Genomic DNA, 21,513 nt, shown 5'->3' on the forward strand with positions numbered 1-21,513 from the left:
GATGTATATATGTAGGGGAGTTTATTAGGAGAATTGACGCACGCAATCACAAGGCGAATTTCCACAATAGGCCACCTGCAAGCTGAGGAGCCAGGAAGCCAGTCTGAGTTCTCAAACCTCAAAAGTAGGGAAGCCAATAGCGCAGCCTTCAGTCTATGGCCAAAGACCCAAGAGCCCCTGGCAAATCACTAGTGTAAGTCCAAGAGTCCAAAAGCTGAAGAACTTGGAGTCTGAGGTTCAAGGGCAGGAAGCATCCAGCACAGGAGAAAGATGGAAACCAGAAGACTTAGCCAGTCTAGTCTTTCCACATTCTTCTGCCTGCTTTTATCCTAGCCTTGCTGGCAGCTGATTGAGGGTGGGTCTGCATCTCCCAGTTCACCGTTAATCTCCTTTGGCAACACCCTCACAGACACACCCAAGAACAATACTTTACATCCTTCATTCCAATCAAGTTGACACTCAATATTACCATCACTCTTGATAACTCTCTGATTTGTTCAAATAGATTTTTTTAAAGTTATTTTATTGAGTTTGTTTTTATTTTTCTTGCCTGGAGGCTTGTCTGACCCACCATTGCTAAGAGCAAAAATTCACATATGGTTTTAAATTTTTTTCACAGACACTAATGTATTTTCCTGATTTAAAAAGTCAGCCTATTTGAGCAAGCAGGATGAAAAGCAGTATACTCACTATGCAAATATGAAAACAGAATTAGTAAAGGTTAATGATCTTCCCAGTCCAGGCAACCAGACTGTCTTCTGATCCAATCCTTTCCTTCTTGTAGGGCCTCATTTTCTTTCTTATTAAGTCCAGTTTGTCGCTCGCACATCATTTCCAAGAAAATAAATATCTATTTATACGTGGAAAATCCATGATGTATTGACTGGTCCTATGCAAACCTATGTATCTATGTAGCCCACTCAATAATTCTCTCTGCCCCTTTTTTGAGGTATTATTATCCATATTTTTCTATAGCATAAACTTAAAAAGTTATAAATAAGTCATAAGACCTCACCTCCCGTCCTACTATATGAGTCCTAATAGTAATCTGTACTTCAGCATTTCTGGATCTCTCATTCTTGGTGGAAACAAATTGAATTTTCAGGACATTGCTATTAGAAAAATGGTTGAGAAATAGAACCGAGGCTGTTTCTTGTCCCAGTCTTTCTAGAGTTGTATCATGGTTGGTATTAGGATTTAACAAACTTAGAAAAAGTCTGCATTTGTGAAGACCATTGTATCAGAAATTGGTCATCAATGTAATTATCTAATGAGTGATTCTATAAAATGCGATTGTTCAGAAAGGATAATTAGTGAATATAATGAGGAACATTTTTGAGATCCTGTCGGGTTGCTGGCAGAGTGTGCAGGGCAATTTACTAACATGATACTATTTAATCATTATAGCAACACATATGTAAAGTAGGCTTTGATATATACGTTTTATAGACAAGACAACTGAGGATCAGAGAGGTCTCTTTACTTCCGTTAGGTCACTCAGCTTGTATATGATCTAATAATAATTAAATAAGATTGGACTCAAGTATGTCACATTCCGAAGTATACAATTTTTCTACCATGTCATGCTGCTGCAAATGCCAAAACTCTTATGCTTAAAAACAAAACTTCAGATTAGTAATCTAACGTTTGTCCTACTTGAGTGTTGGCTTAACCTGACCTTTAATTTGTATGTAGTTGTTTTTCAACCATGGATATTTTAAATACATCTCATTTTTTTTGTATTTTTTTATTATTATAATTTAGGTTTTAGGGTACATGTGCACAATGTGCAGGTTTGTTACATATGTCTCCATGTGCCATGTTGATTTCCTGTACCCACTAACTTGTCATTTAGCATTAGGTATATCTCCTAATGCTGTCCCTCCCCCCTCCCCCCACCCCACAACAGTCCCCGGAGTGTAATGTTCCCCTTCCTGTGACCGTAAGTTCTCATTGTTCAATTCCCACCTATGAGTGAGAACATGCGGTGTTTGGTTTTTTGTCCTTGCGATAGTTTACTGAGAATGATGTTTTCCAGTTTCATCCATGTCCCTACAAAGGACACGAACTCATCATTTTTTATGGCTGCATAGTATTCCATGGTGTATATGTGCCACATTTTCTTAATCCAGTCTATCGTTGTTGGACATTTGGGTTGGTTCCAACTCTTTGCTATTGTGAATAGTGCCGCAATAAACACACGTGTGCATGTGTCTTTATAGCAGCATGATTTATAGTCCTTTGGGTATATACCCAGTAATGGGATGGCTTTATCTGGCTATATGTAAAGAAAACTTATACTTTGATTTGGACTAGACTTATATTTTACTTTTTCTAGAAGCTTGGCCATAAAATGAAAGATAGAGGTGAGGTAGTAGAACACATTGGATAAATAGAAGTTTATTATTCTAAGCCGTAGGTCTAGGAACACATTGATTTGCTGATGGGAAGGAGCTCATAAGAAAGAGAAGCAGGAGAGATTTGTATGAGAGGGACCTAAATTTGGAACAGCATTCTAGAAAAGGCACGAAGGGAATGAGACCGAGAGTCAGATAAAGGGATTTGGTTTTTAGAAAAAACTCTTCTTCCTCTGAAGCGGAAAGAAAGAGACAAAGGGTCAAAGGAGCTAGATTAATCAAAGGAATTGTGAAAAAGAAAGACTTTTGGAATAAGTTGGAAGACACTGTTGGGACTGAGATGTAATTGTACCTTACTTATAAACTAATAAAATAGCCTATTATTCTTTTATGGATGCTGGAAAGCACATGATTCCTGGATCAGAGACAAAGGGCCTTATTACTCATGGCACAGCAGACGTTATGGGCATTAGCAAGTCTGTCAGTTCCCCTTGCCCTTTGAGTTCCATGGAGGCAGTACAATTGGGCCAGATAGATGCCTACCCTGGAATTAGATGTGTTACGAGAGGGCAGATAATTTTTTTTGTGTGTGTATTTTTAGTAGAGACAGGGTTTCACCATGTTCACCAGGATGGTCTGGATCTCTTGACCTCGTGATTCACCCACCTTGGCCTCCCAAAGTGCTGGGATTACAGGCATGAGTCGCTGCACCCAGCCAAGGGGAGATAATTTAAATGTCATCAACTGGAGAATGAACAACCATTCAGCAATGAAAAGGAATGTTCCTTTGATACACACTACAACATGGATGAACTTTAAAAAGTTTATGCTGAGGGAATAAAGCCAGACATGGAAGACTATATATGCTATGACTCTATGACTTTATAAGGAATTTCAAGAAAGGGAAAGTACATAGACAGAAGCAAAGCAGTGGTTTCCTAGGGCTGGAAATAGAAGTGTGGTGGGGTATAAGACGTTTAGGTAGTTTGGTCTTGATAGCCTCTATTTTCCCAGTATTGTTAAAGAAGGGAAATTGATCTCCTAATACTAACTGGTAAAGAATGGAATAGGGCACTTGAAGAAGATTTTAAGTGAGATTGTGTGAACGGATGAGGGAAAGAATAAGGGCTTTTGAGGAGCACTGAAGGTCTGCTAATGCTGAAGGCTATGCATGTTTGGAGACTCTGGTCTCTGTAGCATTATATATTACTGGCTTACTCCTCCATATCATTCCTGGAGTTTTGGACAGCATCTCTTTTTCTGTTGGCTTTCATCCGACTTTTCAGCCATCTCCCTCTTGATCTCTTTCCTGAGTTCCTCTTCCCCTCCCCACCTCTTAAGTTCCCTTTAAACTTCTTCCTACATTCTTGTTAGATGAATTTGACACTCACCTGTGGCTTGAGCCACACTGGTGGCTACAATCTCAGCTAAGATGAAAACTGTATTTTCAGCAGTCTACTAGGCTTCTCACCAAGTCCCATTAGCACCTCTAAATCAAATGAACTCAGCATCCCTCTCTCAATCTCATTCCCCTTCCCTGTGAACTGATTCACCAACTAAACTAATCAACATGAATTTCTCCCTTTTCCTTTAGATTCTCCTTTCCTCTTCCCTATAATTCTTCCTCTGAGCAGCTTTGAAATCTGTTCCCTTTTCCCTTTCCCAGTGCTTCTTCCCTGTTGCACCTTTGCATTATTTCCCATTGCAGCAGACTCCTAGGGAGTATTACTTTCACTCATTTCCATCCATCTGTGTATAAGCATAGATTTGATAAGGTCAGCCCAGGAAACTACTCACTACTTTCACTTAAAGTCAATACTTTTAAACATGACAAAAAAAGCCCACTTACAATCTGGCCTCACCTTACCATGCTGGCTTTAACACCCACTTTGTTCTCTTCCCACCAATATATTAACCACTGTATATTGTCTCCACCCTCAAGGAGCTCATAGTCTAATATTTTTTAAGCATCACCTTCCAAATAAAGCATATTAGGGATTATAATGACCACAATATCATAAATTTTTTTTAATGAGGGCTAGGAAATAAAAAGAAATAAAAATAATCAGGGCATAAAAGAGAGATCATCAGATGTTTTGTGTTTGTTAGAGATTGGCTGCATATTCAGCTCTAAGTATTCATGTGGGGATGGTACGTGCTATAATTAGGGCATAAACACAGTGTGTAGAGTGCAAAACAAGGGGGTTTTGTAAGTCAGAAATTGCTTCAGGAAGGAGTAAAATCTTTTGAGCTGCCTCTTATGTGAGAAATTGGAAATTAGCAGGCAGGGGCCAGGAGGAAGGGCCTATTGTGGCAAAATGATGTTCAAAAGCACAATTGTACACTGTTGGGTAAAATATGAGCATCTTAGTCTCAATTTTAAAAGCTGGGCTAGGTAGAAAGCAAGCAGGGCTAGACATTTGTTAAGTGAATGATTAAATAAACAGTGTGCTCCTGAGCAATACATATTTATGTGTTTTTTGTTTGTTTGTTTGTTTTTGAGACAGAGTCTCGCTCTGTCGCCCAGGCTGGAGTGCAGTGGCGTGATCTTGGCTCACTGCAGACCCCACCTCCCGGGTTCACTCCATTTTGCTGCGTCAGCCTCCTGAGTAACTGGGACTACAGGCACGCGCGACCATGCCCAGCTAATTTTTTATATTTTTTTTAGTAGAGACGGGGTTTCACTGTGTTAGCCAGGATGTTCTCGAACTCCTGACCTCGTGATCCACCCGCCTCGGCCTCCCAAAGTGCTGGAATTACAGGTGTAAGCCACCACGCCTGGCTGCAATATATATATCTTTCAGTCAGGCCTTTTATCTATAGTATGAGAGAAGTAGACTGGAAATCTCTTAGGCCCATTCCCAGATTCGCAATTTGATTTGAACTCCTCTTTCTCTTGTCAGCTCCCTGGCCAGCACCCACATTGATCCACAATTCCCTGACTTTCTTCTTAGTATTCGAATGTAACAGGTGCTAGTAGTATCTTTCAAACTACTTTTTTGAAACGTATATGAACTTGACATTCTTTGGCAGGAAAGTTCTTACAGAAAGCACCAAAACAGACAATGATGTCATCAATAAAATGAGAAGCTGTGATTGAAACGTACAAAGAAGTGGTAGATTTACACAGAGTACAGCAGATTTCATTTTAATATAATTTTGTATGTAACAGCATAATGGTGTACTGGCAGCCCTTAAGACTTGGTTCCTGAAACTTTATATTATTTGGGGCTTTTACTGTCTGTCATTTGATCCTTCAGTACACATTCTCATCAGACCAATATCTTTCTCACATAAACCTAGTCATCTACAGTTATTATGCACATTTGAGAAAAAGCTGCGAGGGGTGAGCAGAGCAGCAGGGCTCCTAATCTATGTGCCAGGAAGTCTGGGGCCTCAGAATATGATCAGATTAGAGCTCTTCAGCTGCTGTGCGCGTGTTAACTGCCTGGATGGAGATGCGCTCAATTCAATTTGTGGCAATTAGTGTTACAGAAGCAAATGCACCAGAGTCATGTATTACAGCAGCTCCATAGAGAGAAATAGGCATTGCCTGTAGTTTTTCATCCTATAAATTTTAAATGATGGGAAGAAAAACACACCAACTGAGGAGAAGAGCACGGGCACTAGCACAGCGAGCAGTGGAAGTAAAAGGCAGAGTTGTGGAGTAAGAGAGCCTGTTGAAGCCAGAGGCTTTCAGTGGAGGAGCTTGGGGAAATGTACCACCTTCGTGCTTCCTTCCCAGATCTCCAGATGTCTGCTAGGCCCCCTGGCAGCTGAGGGACCTGTAGGAACTGGAGTCTCAGGGCAGCCTTTTGGGTCAGTGTTGTGATTAAAATCCTAGAAGACATTTTGTTTTGAGCTCTGAGCCCTCTGGCCTCACCCACAATGGAAGGCTGGGAAACTGTGTGGCACAGAGGCAAACCACAGGGCCCTGGGCCTGTGAAAATTATCTTAAAATGCTGGTAGCGTCTTAACTGCTTCCTTATTAGTTTTCAAATCACGAAACAGAAATTAGTTTACTAAATCTGAAGAGAAATACAGCAATAACTATGTTTAAATATGAAAAAACAAAAATACCAGCCAAAATTATCCCTCTATTTTTTTACAGCTTTAAAACCCCTACAATGATTAAATATTTCATTGCTTCTAAAACTCAGAGTCATGAATATGTTTCGTATAAAGCTATAAAACCTTGACTGTCTATCCATGGTTCAATTTCATTGGCAAATTTTTTGAGATGCCAGCTAAATTGTATAAAGAAATTACATGTCACCTCATGAAACAAATACTCCATTTTAAGGAATTTAAATTACTTTGATTTTGTTTAAAATAAGTTTCTAAAAAGATTCATGTTATTCCAGCAATATCTAAAACTATGTAACTCTGAGTTTCTTCCTACAGCCAGCAATAATCTTTTCACTTACTGCATTGTCCTCTGGGAAGCATCCACACAGCTGTTCTTCCTCTGGAGTCATGGCCAATGTACTTGTGATGGGAATCACTTCTGAGTCCAGTGCTTTTGTTCCCCGTGATAATGAACATAGGCAAAAGTATTGTCCAAATGTCCACAATCTGAAATTTTTCTGACCCATTCATTTGGCAATTGGTATTAATTCCATAAATATTTACTTACTATGGGCAAGTCTTGCAGCTAGGCTCTGTGGGTGATCCAAGCAACAATCTGGTGAGAGGGCTAATAATTTTACCATGGTGCCCTGCAGAAGTTTCTGGACAAACACATCTGCTGATGTCGTGCAACTGAAATTCAGAGAAATAAATTGCAAGGTTTCATTTTCCTTTGCTTGGTCACTAGCATCTTCACTTGTAATCATAGTTCTAAGTTGTAAACCTGCATTTACGACTTGAGTTCATTGCTGTTGAACTTTTTAGTCATCCATGGATAGCCTGAATGGCAGCTCAACTTATAAAATATTTAAAATGGATGTCTGAGTCTCAGAAAACTAACCCTGTGACAATCTGGTTAAAGAATCATCTGGGAACGAAACTCCTTTTAGCAGAAACTGCCTGGAATAGAAGTGGTCGAAGGGTAATGGTTGGCCAAGATGCAGTGTGCGGAGTTCACACTGAAATGAAGTGGGGAGGCACTTGAGTTTTGTGCCCTTTCCCCACATATCTACTCTACGGATGCTGTTCTCACTACAGAATTAATAAATCCCTTGGTTGAACAAACCTTACATAACATACATTACATCTATGATAATGTTTTTCGTTTGTAACTTTCTTTACTCCACCATCTGTGGTCTCATCTCGGGCAGAGCCCAAATCTTATTCTGTTTATATCCAGCAAGTACCTGGCTCACATTAGAAGTTACAAATGTGGATGAATATCACCACCTTCTTCTTCCGTACCTATCCCGACCCCCAACTGCCACCTTCCTTGCATCTGAAAAATTTCTGTACACCTTTCAGGTGTGAGCTGAGATATTGCTATTTCTGGAATCCTTTCCTCACCCTGCATGGCCTCCAGAATAGATTACCTGCATTTTGTCGGAGCTCTCAGGCCATTCTTTAGTACCTCTATCACATCATTTAGCACACTGTGTTGAATATTGTCTGTCTACTTATACCAAGAGAAAGCCCATGAGTGCAGAGTCCATGTCCAGTTCACTACTGAGTGGCCAGCACATAACGGTCACTCCATAATATTTATTGAATAAATAAATTAGCAGATACATCTGTTGGAATGCATCCTCTGATTAAGTAAATGAATTATTTCACTAACTTAACATATATTGGGGAAAATTAGTAAAGTTTCTATTAACTATTTTTCATATACCTACTACTCCTCTCTCCCTCCCACATGAACACAGCTCCCAAGAAAATTCACTCTTCCATCAAGCCAGGCCCTAGACATTCCCACAAGAACACATTCTGAAACACAGGCACTATCTTAGTCCTTTCAGTCTGATATAACAAAATTTCTCATACTGAGTGGCTTATAAACAATAGAAATTTATTTCTCACAGTTCTGGAGGCTGGAAAGTCCAAGATAAATGTGTCAGCAGATTCCTTGTCTGCTGAGAGGCTGCTTTTTGATTCATGGATGGCACTTTCTAGCTGTGTCTGCACATGGTGGAAGGGGCAAAGAAGCTTTCTAGGGTCTCTTTTATAAAGGCATGAATCCCATTCATGAAGGTTCATCCTTCATGATAGAATCACCTCCCAAAGGCCCCACCTCCTAATACCATCACATTCGTGATTAGGTTTCAACATATGCATTTGGGGGAGACATAAACATTTCGCTCACAGTAGGCACTTAACCCTAACTTATAGCCACATGAAAATACAGAAGATATTTAGGCTGAAGCTTGAGACTACATAATAAACCAAAATATAGAGAGGAGATTCTAGTGGGTGAAGTACCTACTTTCCAAAGAGTGATGATGCCTCTGAGAACTGTGTCTTTAATAGACACCTAAGGGAGACAGCTCATGGTTGTGGAAGTTGGCTCTCTTCAACCACAAGGAGTGCCATTTGCATGAATAGTGCCCCCTGGAAAAGTACTGCAACGCAACTGTGGTAAAGCTCTAGCCTGGGTGAGTGACTATGGGGAAAATCCACACTGTTTGTTGTAGGCCAGAAGGTAATTGATTTTATTCCCTTCTGGAGATAATATAAGGTTGCAAAGAAATTTAACACCTATTCTTCTCCATCATCTTTGTAACAACTCCCCTCTTTTAACAAAACTGGAGAAAGCCAAGCTCCTGAGGCTATAGGTACAGGGCACAGAGGAGACACTAATTACATTTGTGCTGGATGATAGCGATACCACAAAATCCATGTTTAGAGTAAAATGCAGAGAATGATGTCATGGTAGCCAAAGTCCTGAACTTACTCTGTCACAATAGTACTTCTTTTCCCCTTCCCTCATACTTAAAATGTTTAGAAAGTATAGTCCCATGAAGCATGTCAATTAAATTTTTATAAGTAGGCCATTTAACCTAATCATGAGTTGGAAAATTTCATGGTTTTGTAAGTAAATATCACAAGAAAATGATATTCAAGAACAAGTGAATAATCATTCCCTAAATATTGTAATCTATTTTCCCCTTTCGTTTGACCCTAGTGCTGGTAAAGTATCCCAAAAATAAAAAGATGATGAATTTGCATTGCTTGCCAATGTTCTAAATAACTAAATAAGGAAAATAAGATAATTAAAATTTTTGCCTCAATATATTGTTTCTGAATTTTAATAACTATAATCATTGAGGTCTTTTAATATATTTTATACTTTTGACATATCTGTTTTGTTCTGCTTCTTCTCACCCCTACCCCATCCCCTATTTTGGAAACATTTTATAGATTTTAAATTCAACTTTTAATACCAGCTACTTTGAGAACTTAAAACTTCTTGTCACAACATCTAAAGAAAACAGAAATCAAAGAAAAGTACTTTCTGAAAAATATACTATTTGAGGTACCATCTAAGAAAAGTTTCTATTTAAAATGAAAAACGTTGTTGAAACTGTCCTTTATGTTTTGAATTGACCATTTTCAAACTTTGTGCCAGCTGAAGTCATCTTATATAGTGCTATTAGAAATGTGTTTTCTCCTGAAATTCTGGAAAGTTAGACATAGCAACAAAGTAGTTTTTCAGTCTTCCAAAAGCTCCTCATAAGACTAGACAGCAACTTGTTCTGAAAAATCAAAAACTCAATGATAATATCTACAGCAAAACCAGGTGGCAGGGTATCCCCATGAAGCCTAACATACAAGTAAGTGAGGACCAGCTAATGACAACAGGAAGAGCCATGTGGAATGATCACCTGTACACGAAGAAGCAAGGGAAGCAAGAAGACAAATGAGAGACCCCAAAGCAGGCAAACACTCAAGTCTCTCAAATCTTCAAGTTATTTGGAAGAAGGATAGGTCAATATAAAAAGAGAAGCTGAAATTGGGAGAGATTTTTACCATCCAAATTTCTGAAAAGTATAAGGGGTGCACCTGCAGTAATGTCTAAAAAGCTAATTCATTGTCAAGGCCTTGTGAACTCCTGAAACAAAAATCTAAAGTCCCCTGGGGAAAAGGTTGTACACTTAGGAAAAACTGCTGGGAAGAGAATCCAAATTAATCAGTGTAGAGATGGTAAAGGCAAGGGAATGAAGTTCCAGGGGAGGGGAAGAGATCTCAGAAAGAATGAGGGCATATTTTTGAACGCTTCATGAACATAACCAGAAACTTAAGAGCCATGAAACTAGAAAAGATATCCTGAACCATCACTCTGTCAAAAGGTTAAGTAAACCAATTTGGCTTAAAAATGGACAGCAACAGAAAAGTATCTGAGTTAGTTCCGATAGAGAATGATTATGGGACGTGGATGGAGCTGGAGGTCAATAGAGGACAGACAATAAGGAGCAGAATAAAGTTCCTTTACGCAGTGAAAGCATGTCAGGAAGAAACACCCACAAAAAAAAACAAAACATGAAAATAAGACAGTGTTACAAAATAAGCTAAAATTAAGAAAACTGTAGGACAACAGTATAGATCAAAGGTAGAAAAATTCTTACATATGTATAATTGCACACCCCAAAGAAGAAAACCAAGGCAATGGAAGAAAACAAACACAAAACGTTCTACTTCAAGAAAATATTTCTGAAATTTAAAAGGAATAATGAAAGCACTCTGAATTGAAAGATTATGCCACAAATCTGAATAACTAAACCCAGAACAACTACCATGTTTTCCATAAAACATGTCTTAAAAGACTTTAAATTAAAAGAAAAATTCTTTGCCCACATTCATGCAAAAAAAAAAAAAAAAGAGAGCAAGTCAATTATTTGGAGAAAATCAGATTGTCATCAGATTTTTTGAAAATCACATCATGTATCAGAAGAAAATTGTCACCTACTTAAGATAATGAGGCTCTCTTTCCTCCTATTACTTTGAAATAATATTCTTTTACTCGTTACTAATTATACAGCAATCAAGAAGTTTATCTTTTTCAAGCTGTTCTTATTTCTTCTCAATTTTTGACAGCTATATATTGTATCTGTATTGTAAGTTCATACTAGCTGGACTGCTAGTGTATTAGTCTGTTCTCACACACTATAAAGAACTACCTGAGACTGGGTGATTTATAAAGAAAAGAGGTTTAATTGACCCCCAGTTCCGCATGGCTGCAGAGGTCTCAAGAAACTTAACTATCAGCCAGGCGCAGTGGCTCACGCTTGAAATCCCAGCACTTTGGGAGGCCGAGGTGGACGGATCACGAGGTCAGGAGATCGAGACCACGGTGAAACCCCGTCTCTACTAAAAATACAAAAAATTAGCCGGGCGTGGTGGCGGGCGCCTGTAGTCCCAGCTACTCAGAGAGGCTGAGGCAGGAGAATGGCGTGAACCTGGGAGGCAGAGCTTGCAGTGAGCCGAGACTGCGCCATTGCACTCCAGCCTGGGCGACAGAGCGAGACTCCGTCTCAAAAAAAAGAAACTTAACTATCATGACGAAAGGTGAAGGGGAAGCAAGGCACATCTTCCCATGGCAGAGCAGGAGAGAGAGAGAGAGCACAAAGGGGGAAGTGCCACACCCTTCAACCATAAGATCTCATGACAACTCACTCACAGTCATGATAATGGCAAGGGAGAAATCCTCCCCCATGATCCATTCACCTCCCCTGGGCCCCTCCTCCAGTTTGACGTGAGATTTGGGTGGGAACACAAATCCAAAAAATCCAAACCGTATCAGCTAGTTAATGTCAGTATTGCTGAGAGTACAGAACAAACCAAAATAGAAGAAACTAAAGTTAAAAACATGAAAACAAAAATACAAACACTCCTAAATGCAAAAAAAAATTAAAATTAAAGAGGAAAAGCACATAAAATGGACCACATAGTAAAAACGTATATAAAACATTTTGTACATATTAACATGATAATATTGTTTGTCTAGGAAATGGAATATGAACATATGTACATATATATTTATTTTTTAATTCAAGAATAACATGTAAAATTAGAAAAATACTATCTGCCACTAAAAGTGTACTTCTAGGAGACAATGTCTTATTCTAGGCCTGAGGCAGCAAATGTACAAAATAAGCCTCAGGTATTATATTATACTGAATAGAAAAATAACCACCAAAGACTTCAAATGCCAACTTGCATAGCCTACTACTGACCCAGGAAGAGCTAGAGCAGATTGAAATGTATCAAATATGATTAAATCCATACTTCCAAAATGATACCAAAAAATGAAAAAAAAAACACTAACTGGTCACTGAAAATGTTGGTGAATGAACTCATTATTTGGAAAACTGGTAAGTTAAAAAACTAATAATTTATCCCCTCTTTCCTATAAGAATTGTATTACTAGAAAATTTTTAGCTAACAAAGAAGCAGCAATGATAGATTATACCAACTTGAAACTGCTAATGATGTGATGGATCTAGGCATTGATAATCAATTACTATTATTGTCAACGTGAAATGGAGCATAATTGAACATGCAACTCCTTGTGAAAATACACATTACTCCCTATAAAATGTATTTGCTAAAAATTCAACCTGAGTTTAATCAAGACCCTAATGCTATCCATTAATAAAAAGTAGAGAGGGCAGAGAAATAGCTCCAAAGACATCAAGGTATAGAATGAAATGTAATCCTCTAGAATCAAATGTGATTCTATCCCCTTGATGTCTTTGGAGATATTTCTCTGCCCCTTTTTTTAATTAATAGATAATGCTGGGGTCTTGATTAGGTTCATATTAAATACAGAAAATGTACATATACACCATGCAATACTGTGTAGCCATAAAAAGAAATGAGATCATGTCCTTTGAAGGGACATGGATGGAGCTGAAGGCCATTTTCCTTAGCAAACTAACGCAGGAACAGAAAACCAAATACCACATGTTCTCACTAAGTGATGAGAGTACATGGACACAGAGAGGAACAACACACATTGGGGCCTATAGGAGGGTGGAGGGTGGGAGGAAGGAGAGAGAAGATCTGGAAAAATAACTTATGGGTACTATGCTTAATACCTGGGTGATGAAATAACCTGTACAACAAAGCCCCATCACAGAAGTTTGTGTAACAAACTTGCCCATGTACCTCTGAACTTAAAATAAAAGTTGTTTTTTTTTTTAAAGAATCACATTACCAAGCAGGGAAACTCTAAAGATCAAGTGACCAGCTTTCCAAAAAGAAATGCAGCAAAAGTGAAACAGAGATGGAGAAGGGATAAAAGGAAAGGATGGAAAAAGAGAAAGAGGGTTGGTGGGGGAAGAGAGAGAGAGAGGGAGAAAATACTGGTTAAAAAAGAATAAGAGATATACTAACCAATCAAATTTCATGGACCTTATTTGGATACTTATTCAAACAAGTAATTTAACATGTTTCAGACAATTAGAAATTTGAAACACTGCATATTTGATAATATTAAGAAATTAATTATAGGTATGATATTGGAATTATGACTATGATTTTTAGAGGGTCCTTTATCTTTTAGAGATAACCTCCTTAAATATTTACAAATGAAATTATATAATGTCTGATGTGTGCTTCAAAATAATAAGGAAGGAGTGGAAGTAATTAAGCAGATAAAACTTCATGAATTTATAGATAAAGCTATGTGACAATTACATGGGAGTGTTTCATTGTATAATATCTACTGGCATTTGTTTAAAATGATTCGCAAAACAATGCTTAAAACAGACAAAGTGTTTTTTTCTTCAAATGCAATGGATATTTCAAGCCAAGGAAAAATAAAAGTATTTCATTTTCCTAAGTAAACTCAAAGATTTTTAGAATGTCAGTTTGTGGAAATCTTTCCCATGGTAGTATGGTAGCTTGTTTCAATTGTTTATGTGCACCATATTTAACATTAATTTACTTAACTTCTTTTAATATCCATTCTTCTGAGTGAATGTGCCTGAGAATCATTTCCTTTCTTTTTGTTCCAGGATTGTGGAAAAGGGATATTACAGTGAGCGAGATGCTGCAGATGCTGTTAAACAAATCCTGGAGGCAGTCGCTGTAAGTATGAAGTAACAGCAATGGTGCAACTCTTAGTCATCTCTTTCTTTTACAGAATCATCATTTAAGAAATGCGTATCTGTGATAAGCCATACATTTTACAGCATAAAGTTGTGAAACATTTATTAGAAAATGTGTGGAATAAGGTGGGCATGGTGGCTTAAGCCTGTAATCTCAGCACTTTGGGAGGCTGAGGCAGGCAGATCACTTAATGTCAGGAGTTCCAGACCAGCCTTGCCAACATAGTGAAACGCCGTATCTAATAAAAATTAAAAAGTTAGCTGTGTATGGTGACGCACACCTGTAATTCCAGCTACTTCAGAGACTGAAGCACAAGAATTGCTTGAACTCGGGAGGTGGGGGATTGCAGTGAGCCAAGGTCACGCCACTGTATTCAAGCCTGGGCGAGAGAGAGAGACCCTGTCTCAAAAAAAAAAAGAAAAGAAAAGAAAAAGAAAAGAAAGAAAATGTATGGAATAAATTTGTATTTTCTATTGATGACTCAAAGTCTGAAAGATACAGTCCTCTATATAATGCCATAAGTGTGTTAAATTAATTTCCATTCTATTATTATGAGACCAAATGAGACTTTGGTGCCTTTAGTTGTTCTTTAACACTTTCTTTCCCGTTTCTTGAGTTTGTTTCTTCATTGCTTTTGTTTTTTAATTTGGTAGAGATGTGGAAGAGGGTTGAATGTGGTATAGACCTTGGAGCATAGAGATTATTGACTTTTCTTTCCAGAAAAGAAATGAGTGAATTAAAAAGAAAGAATGTAGCAGTTTTTTTAAGGAAGAAACATAAGTTAATATTTTAAACTGGAACACAAGTTTTGTAAGTTAATGGTGGGAATAAATACATACACATTTACAAAAATATATACTGTTGAGAAGCTCTTTTGAATTGCATTAAGCAGGTAATATTTGCCTGTATAAATCAGACTCAACTGGCTAAAAGCTTCCCATGTATTTAATGTTGTCTAACATGTGCTGGAACACTTTGGTGATTCATTTATTGAATATGAAACCAGAACAAATTATTATTTGAACATTCAAGACAGGGCCCAAGGAGGGGTATTTATCAGGATCAGTTAAAGAGACAAATCTATAAAATATATCCAGAATTAAGATATACTGTATTATTCGGAGTTAGTTATTTAACTAAAATCATTATCCAATACCTTGAGAAGTCAGCCACAGTGACAGAAGCACAGGTCCTGTGAGTTTTACCCACATCAAAACCAGGAAGGAGGGAAGAAAAGAGGAAGGGAGGGAGAGAGGAGGGAGGACTCTGATATCTAACTAGCCTTTGTACCAATGATGAAAAGGAAAAAATAACCTTTGCATAAGGCTTCTAGAAATAGCCAGTTGAACCAAATCTGTTATTGAGCTATTAACACCAATTTTAATTGGCTTTATAGCCCAGTCCTTCCAAATTATTTATTCCCATAAAAGTGTTTTGATCTTTTTACTATGGTGAGGGATGAAAAGTGTGAAATGGGAGTGAATAAAACCTGGAGAGGATGCCAACATAGCTCTTGATTATATAAATATTGAATATCAAATTCATCTTCTCACTGAAACCAAATAGCCACCCCATTTCAGATTTTCATCACACATGACATATTTACCAATTCTGGTTTCCTAGGTTTGCACACTAGGTAATGGGTTTCAGCTCTTCCATTTTCTTATCTTACATAGACCTTTCCAACTTCAGTTGACTCTTTCTTCAAATGTGCATAAACTTAATCCTGTTCTCCATCATTCTATGCCTGTTGCTGGCATGCTTTAAAAAAGAGAGAAGAAGCACTTTAATTGCCATTAACTCATATTCTTTTTTTTGTGTTTTTTGTTTTGTTTTGTTTTGTTTTGAGATGGAGTCTCGCTCTGTCACCCAGGCTGGAGTGCAATGGCTTGATCTTGGCTCACTGCAACCTCTGCCTCCCGGGTTGAAGTGATTCTCCTGCCTCAGCCTCCTAAGTAGCTGGGACTATAGGTGTGTGCTACCACGCCCAGCTAATTTTTGTATTTTTAGTAGAGATGGGGTTTTACCACATTAGCCAGGCTGGCCTCGAACTCCTGACCTCAGGAAATCCGCCCACCTCGGCCTCCCAAAGTGCTGGAATTACAGGATTGAGCCACCGCGCCCAGCCACAATTCCTGTTCCTAAATATATAAGTCTAGAATCATCTCTTGGAATCACTATTTTTATTTTGTTACTTCTCCATTTAATAATGGCAGTTTTATACTTTTCTTAAATACCCATTTTAAAACCTCATTTCTTGTTATTATACATAATAAATTAATCAAGTAAATTTGCTGGCCATAGCCCACTATCACCTTACCTGAATCAGTCAGGCAGCTGGTATAGCAGTTAAGAATACTTTGGCAGTGAGACAGAGCTAGGTTTGGTTTTTAGATGTGTGAGCTTGGACATGTCACTAAATATCTTTGAGCCTCAATTTAGTCTTGTAAAATAGGCATAGCAATTAACCTAACAGGATTGTGGAAAAGATTAAATGAGATAACTTGTGAATCATAGCAATGTTCATAAAAGAAGGAAAAGAGGATAATCAACTTCATACTCAGTACATTCATTTAAAGATTTATTAGATGTTGTAGTTGTATACAGATACACTTACTCCCCAGGAAAGTACAAAAAACAAAAACAATTGTGTAATATTACACTCATTGATCTAGGTGCTGATTACACAGAAAGGTTCAGTTTGTAAAAATTCAGTACACTTACATATACTTTTCTATTCGTATATTACACCAATAGAAAGTTTAAAAAGGAATTGTGCTGAAATTTGAGTATGTTTGTATGGTTATAACAGGTAATAAATCCTCAAGTCAGCATGCTGTGTGTGTGTGTGTTTGTGTTTGCAGTTTACCCAACTGGATTCATGTACTTTTTCATGTTTCTAGTTCTAGCACATACTGTTGTCTAACAGGCAGATTTCGTTTTTCCTTTCTGGGACAGTAGCACATTATTCTCTGATATCACATGAGACAGTGAGTAGAGAATGTGACAATGAGGGGAGAGGACATGTGCCACTCAGTCTACCGCCCTCCTCTTTTTATGCTGTTCTACTGACGAAACATTATATCAAAATGAAGTAATCTTCAAAATAATTGTTCTGAGTGATCTTTACTTGCTTCTCTATATGCGAGTAACAGAATGCATGTATCAGGAAGAGTGTACTGTAAGGCTACAGAGGTGGGTAAAGATAGCCAGCAGTCTGGACACTGGGCAGACCTCTTCCCCCACTGCTGCTTTTTTCTCATCACCTGCTTCCCTCTGCTCTCTTCCAACCAACATTCACTACTTCTTAGATCCACAGAGTGACATACGGTCAACTTAACCATCTTGCATTAGCATATTAAAGTAAAAACCTAAATCTGACTCAAAATGAACACAAATATCATTTGATCTTAGTTTCACATATCAGAACAGAAGCCACATGTGGCTCAATTTGACTCAGGCTTCCTTCCCTAGTCCAGTCAGCTGTGGATGGGGTGTGAATTGTGCAGTATAAATGTGGCTGGCCAGGACTGGGGATAAGGGGGGTTGTTCTAAGGGAAAGACAATAGTTTCTTTTGAACTAGGCTGCCACACCAAAAGGCATACCTTTTTCTACTATCTGTTCTGGTGCTTTTTTTTTGCTTTTACTGTTTCTTCATGTTTCTCTCCATTCCTGAATTATCATTGCATCCTAGGTGCAGTTTTGAATGACAGTCTGTCAGAAAACCATGATTTCACTTGGAATATGATTTCATTTTGGCGGAAGCCCTACTTGTTTATCATGTAGGAATTAACTTTTCTGTGACCAAATTTAGTCACTCCTCACATTCCCACATTTCCGTCTTTGTAATTCAAGCTGTTTTCAGTAGGTGTATATTCCTGATTCTCTCATTCACTGATACCAGCAAAAAAAACTTACAAGGTTCTCTCTATCTTCTTCATCTTGGTAAATGGCACTACCATTCAGCAATTGTTTGCTAAAACCTAGAATTTACCTCACGTCCAAATAATTCCAGATAATAATCAACAGTTCTAGTCAGTCTATCTCCAAATTATAACCCAAATTTGACCATTTTTCTTCATCTTCACTAACCCATAGCTCTAGTTTCAGTCTGCATAATCTCTCACTCAGACTGCTATGAAACCTACTTCCACTCCATTCCCCTCACATTAACCAGTTATTATTTAAATCATACATCAATTATATCATTTCCATGCTTATACCAGAAGTGGCGTCCCGTCAAAAGTAAAAAAAAAAAAAAAAAAATCAAAATATCTTAACATATCCTAGGATGTCCTGCATATTCAGTTTCCTTCTCATCATCTCAACATAACTGCCTACACTACACTTGAGCTACACTGGCCTTGTTTTCCGATCCTCAGAAAGGTCTCAGTTAATCCAATCTCAGAGTAGTTGTCATTTCACTTCCTGGGGAGCTCTTCATATCTTTCTATGGCACACTTCTCTACTTCTTTTGGGTCTCTGCTGAAGTGTGACTTCTCCAGGGGGACCTTCCCTGACCACTCTACCTAAAATAGTAACCACCACTACCTCTCCAAGCCATCTTAGTTTCTATTACCATGTGGTATGTCTTTTTGCACTTATAATTATTTAAAATTGAACAATATTTTGTCTGTTTTGTGTTTATTATCTCTCCATAAAAGTAGGAACTTTGTGCTGTTCACCTTTATATTCCCAGAGTCCAAAACAGTACATGACAAAGTAGGAGCTCAATAAACACTTATTGAATAAGTAAATGGAAATTGATGAAAACATGAACGAGCCATCATTCTGGATTTTGTCTTTCTGGATAACGAGCCATGTACTAAACATCTTTACTGTTATTTTTCTACTCATTTCATAGGAGACGAAGCTTTATAACTTACTTTTGTGACTGAGATTCTTTTTGTTTCCTTACTACTGTTTCATTCTTTCCTGTCATTCAAAACTCACCTTCTTTGGTATGTTCTTTCTTTATCTCCGTCCGTTCAGATCAGCTCTTGATTCTTTAGGAGGCTTATTACAGTGGGTATGCCTCAATATAGTAATACCTCATGTAGCTGACTGGGAAACTCTCTTATTCAATTGGTGAAAAATGGATGTTCTCAGCATCAGAATTTTCCACCTGTTGGAGTTATACCAGTTAAGAAACAAAAGAGTCCAAGAAGGGACGTTCCAGATAGGGGTGCCCCACATAACACAGAAGGATAAGAGTTCCTGGAACTCTGACTCAAGTCTGTAAAGATAAATTAATTAATATATAGCTAATCCTACATTTAAAAAAAATTGTTGAGGGTTTTTTTTTTGTTTTTGTCACTAAGTTCCAGTGTAGGAGCTAAGCTAACACATTCAAGTCAAATGTTCCTTGAAAGAAGTTTTATAAAAATCAGATTTTCTCTGATTATTGCAATTAAGGGTTAACTTAAAGAAAAAAAATTAATTTCCCTAAGAGTTCCACAGGTAGAAAGCAAAGCAATTTAAAACTAGCCAGAAATGGCTGGCATTTATGAAATAGTTTATTGTCAATTACATAGCTATACATAGCTATAAAAATTGGGACAGGTGGGAACTCAGAGTAATCAGTGGTACATCTCACATTTCCTCTAGATAACTCGTATCTAGGCTGGTTGTTGAAAGCATAGAAGCAGAAAACTTAAAGATTGAAAAGTTCTTGGGAAATATAATGCAGGTATAATTATACTCCTTACGTAACATATCTTGCAATCCTTCCCTCCCTCCCCATTCCATCCTAATTCTTGCCCCACATATTTTACAGTATTTCTCTGACTTTAACCTTGCTCCTTCTGCTTTCCTGGCTTTAAATAGCTTTTGTGAAAGCTTTTAAAGTGTGTTTGAAAGATGTTTCCCTCTTTGGATTTGAATTCATTCAGTCAGTCCTCGAGAGCAGACCCTTAAGTCCTCTTGAGTATTCTCTCTTCTTGAAATGAATTCCAATGGTCCAAAGTTAAATGGTCTAGGTCAGTCTGGACATTCTGGAAGGGTCGTCCTGTAGTAGCACAATACCAAACCCCTTTTCCATGGACTTGTAGGGATAATTAGGGAATATTCCCTCTCCTCTGATATCTAATACTGCTGCCACCACCTTCAGTTCTTTCTTTGTCACCACTGACACCTGAGTGTTTCTCTATTTCCAAAACATCATCATCCCCTACATTATCCCCCACTGATACAACCTTTCTTCTCTTTTTCTAGCTACAGTTCTCTTTCGTGTGTCTTAATTTCAAAGTGTGACTTTGGAACCTAGAGAAATTTGTACATATAGAACATAGTACTGCTCTGCTGTTCTGTCTTCTCTCTTCTCTTCTCTTCTCTTCTCTTCTCTTCTCTTCTCTTCTCTTCTCTTCTCTTCCTTTTTTTGAGACAGTCTTGCTCTGTCGCCCAGGCTGGAGTGCAGTGGTGTGATCTTGGCCCACTGCAAGCTCTGCCTTATGGGTTCAAGCAATTCTCCTGCCCCAGCCTCCCAAGTAGATGGGATTACAGGCATATGACACCACGCCTGGCTAATTTTTGTATTTTTAGTAGAGACAGGATTTCACTATGTAGGCCAGGCTGTCAGTACTGCATTTCTTCAGGAACTACAAGGAAATGGATGAGTAACTGTTAAATCTATTTGCTATTGTATAACATAGCTTTTTGGTTAGGATTGTGTTAAAGACTGTGATGATGATGGTGAAGAGTTACAACCAGAAGAATCTAACCCTTTGAAAGTCAATATGGTATCTGAGCATCAAAAAAAAAAATAGAAAATGAACATTATTATAGAGAGGCAAGAAAAGATGAAATTGCAAAAGCTCGCTTTGATTAAAAAAAAATTAACCTGTAACTCACTCTCTAAAACAGAAACAGATTTAGCTTTTTATATAGAAAATCAATTGATAATGAATTGGTGACTAGATACTCAAAAACTGAAAAGGCAAAAGAGGAACACTAAACTAAGGTATTGTGTGTGGAGGACGTGTGACAACTTCAGGAAACAGCTACCCCTAGGACTGGGGGAACAAAATGAAGAGGTTAAAATTATTAAAACGTAGAGGATTGAAGGAGGTTCTCTATGGACTTGTGAAGAGGGCTCCCTGTTTGGCTGGTGTAGGTGGCTTGGACCTCAGAGGAATTTCC

At 38.0% G+C, this 21,513-nt stretch overlaps 1 protein-coding gene across 1 annotated transcript in view; it reads left to right on the forward strand.

Annotated features, from left to right (window-relative positions):
- Window positions 1-21,513, forward strand: part of CAMK4 (calcium/calmodulin dependent protein kinase IV) — a 267,538-nt gene that overhangs the window by 150,051 nt on the left and 95,974 nt on the right. The window contains exon 6 of the mRNA XM_055298362.2: window positions 14,282-14,354. Coding sequence (XP_055154337.1) covers window positions 14,282-14,354 — 73 coding nt within the window. The remainder of the gene's footprint in view (window positions 1-14,281; window positions 14,355-21,513) is intronic.

This window comes from Symphalangus syndactylus, chromosome 11 (assembly GCF_028878055.3).
Source record: "Symphalangus syndactylus isolate Jambi chromosome 11, NHGRI_mSymSyn1-v2.1_pri, whole genome shotgun sequence".
In the NCBI taxonomy this organism is placed as follows: Eukaryota; Metazoa; Chordata; class Mammalia; order Primates; family Hylobatidae; genus Symphalangus; species Symphalangus syndactylus.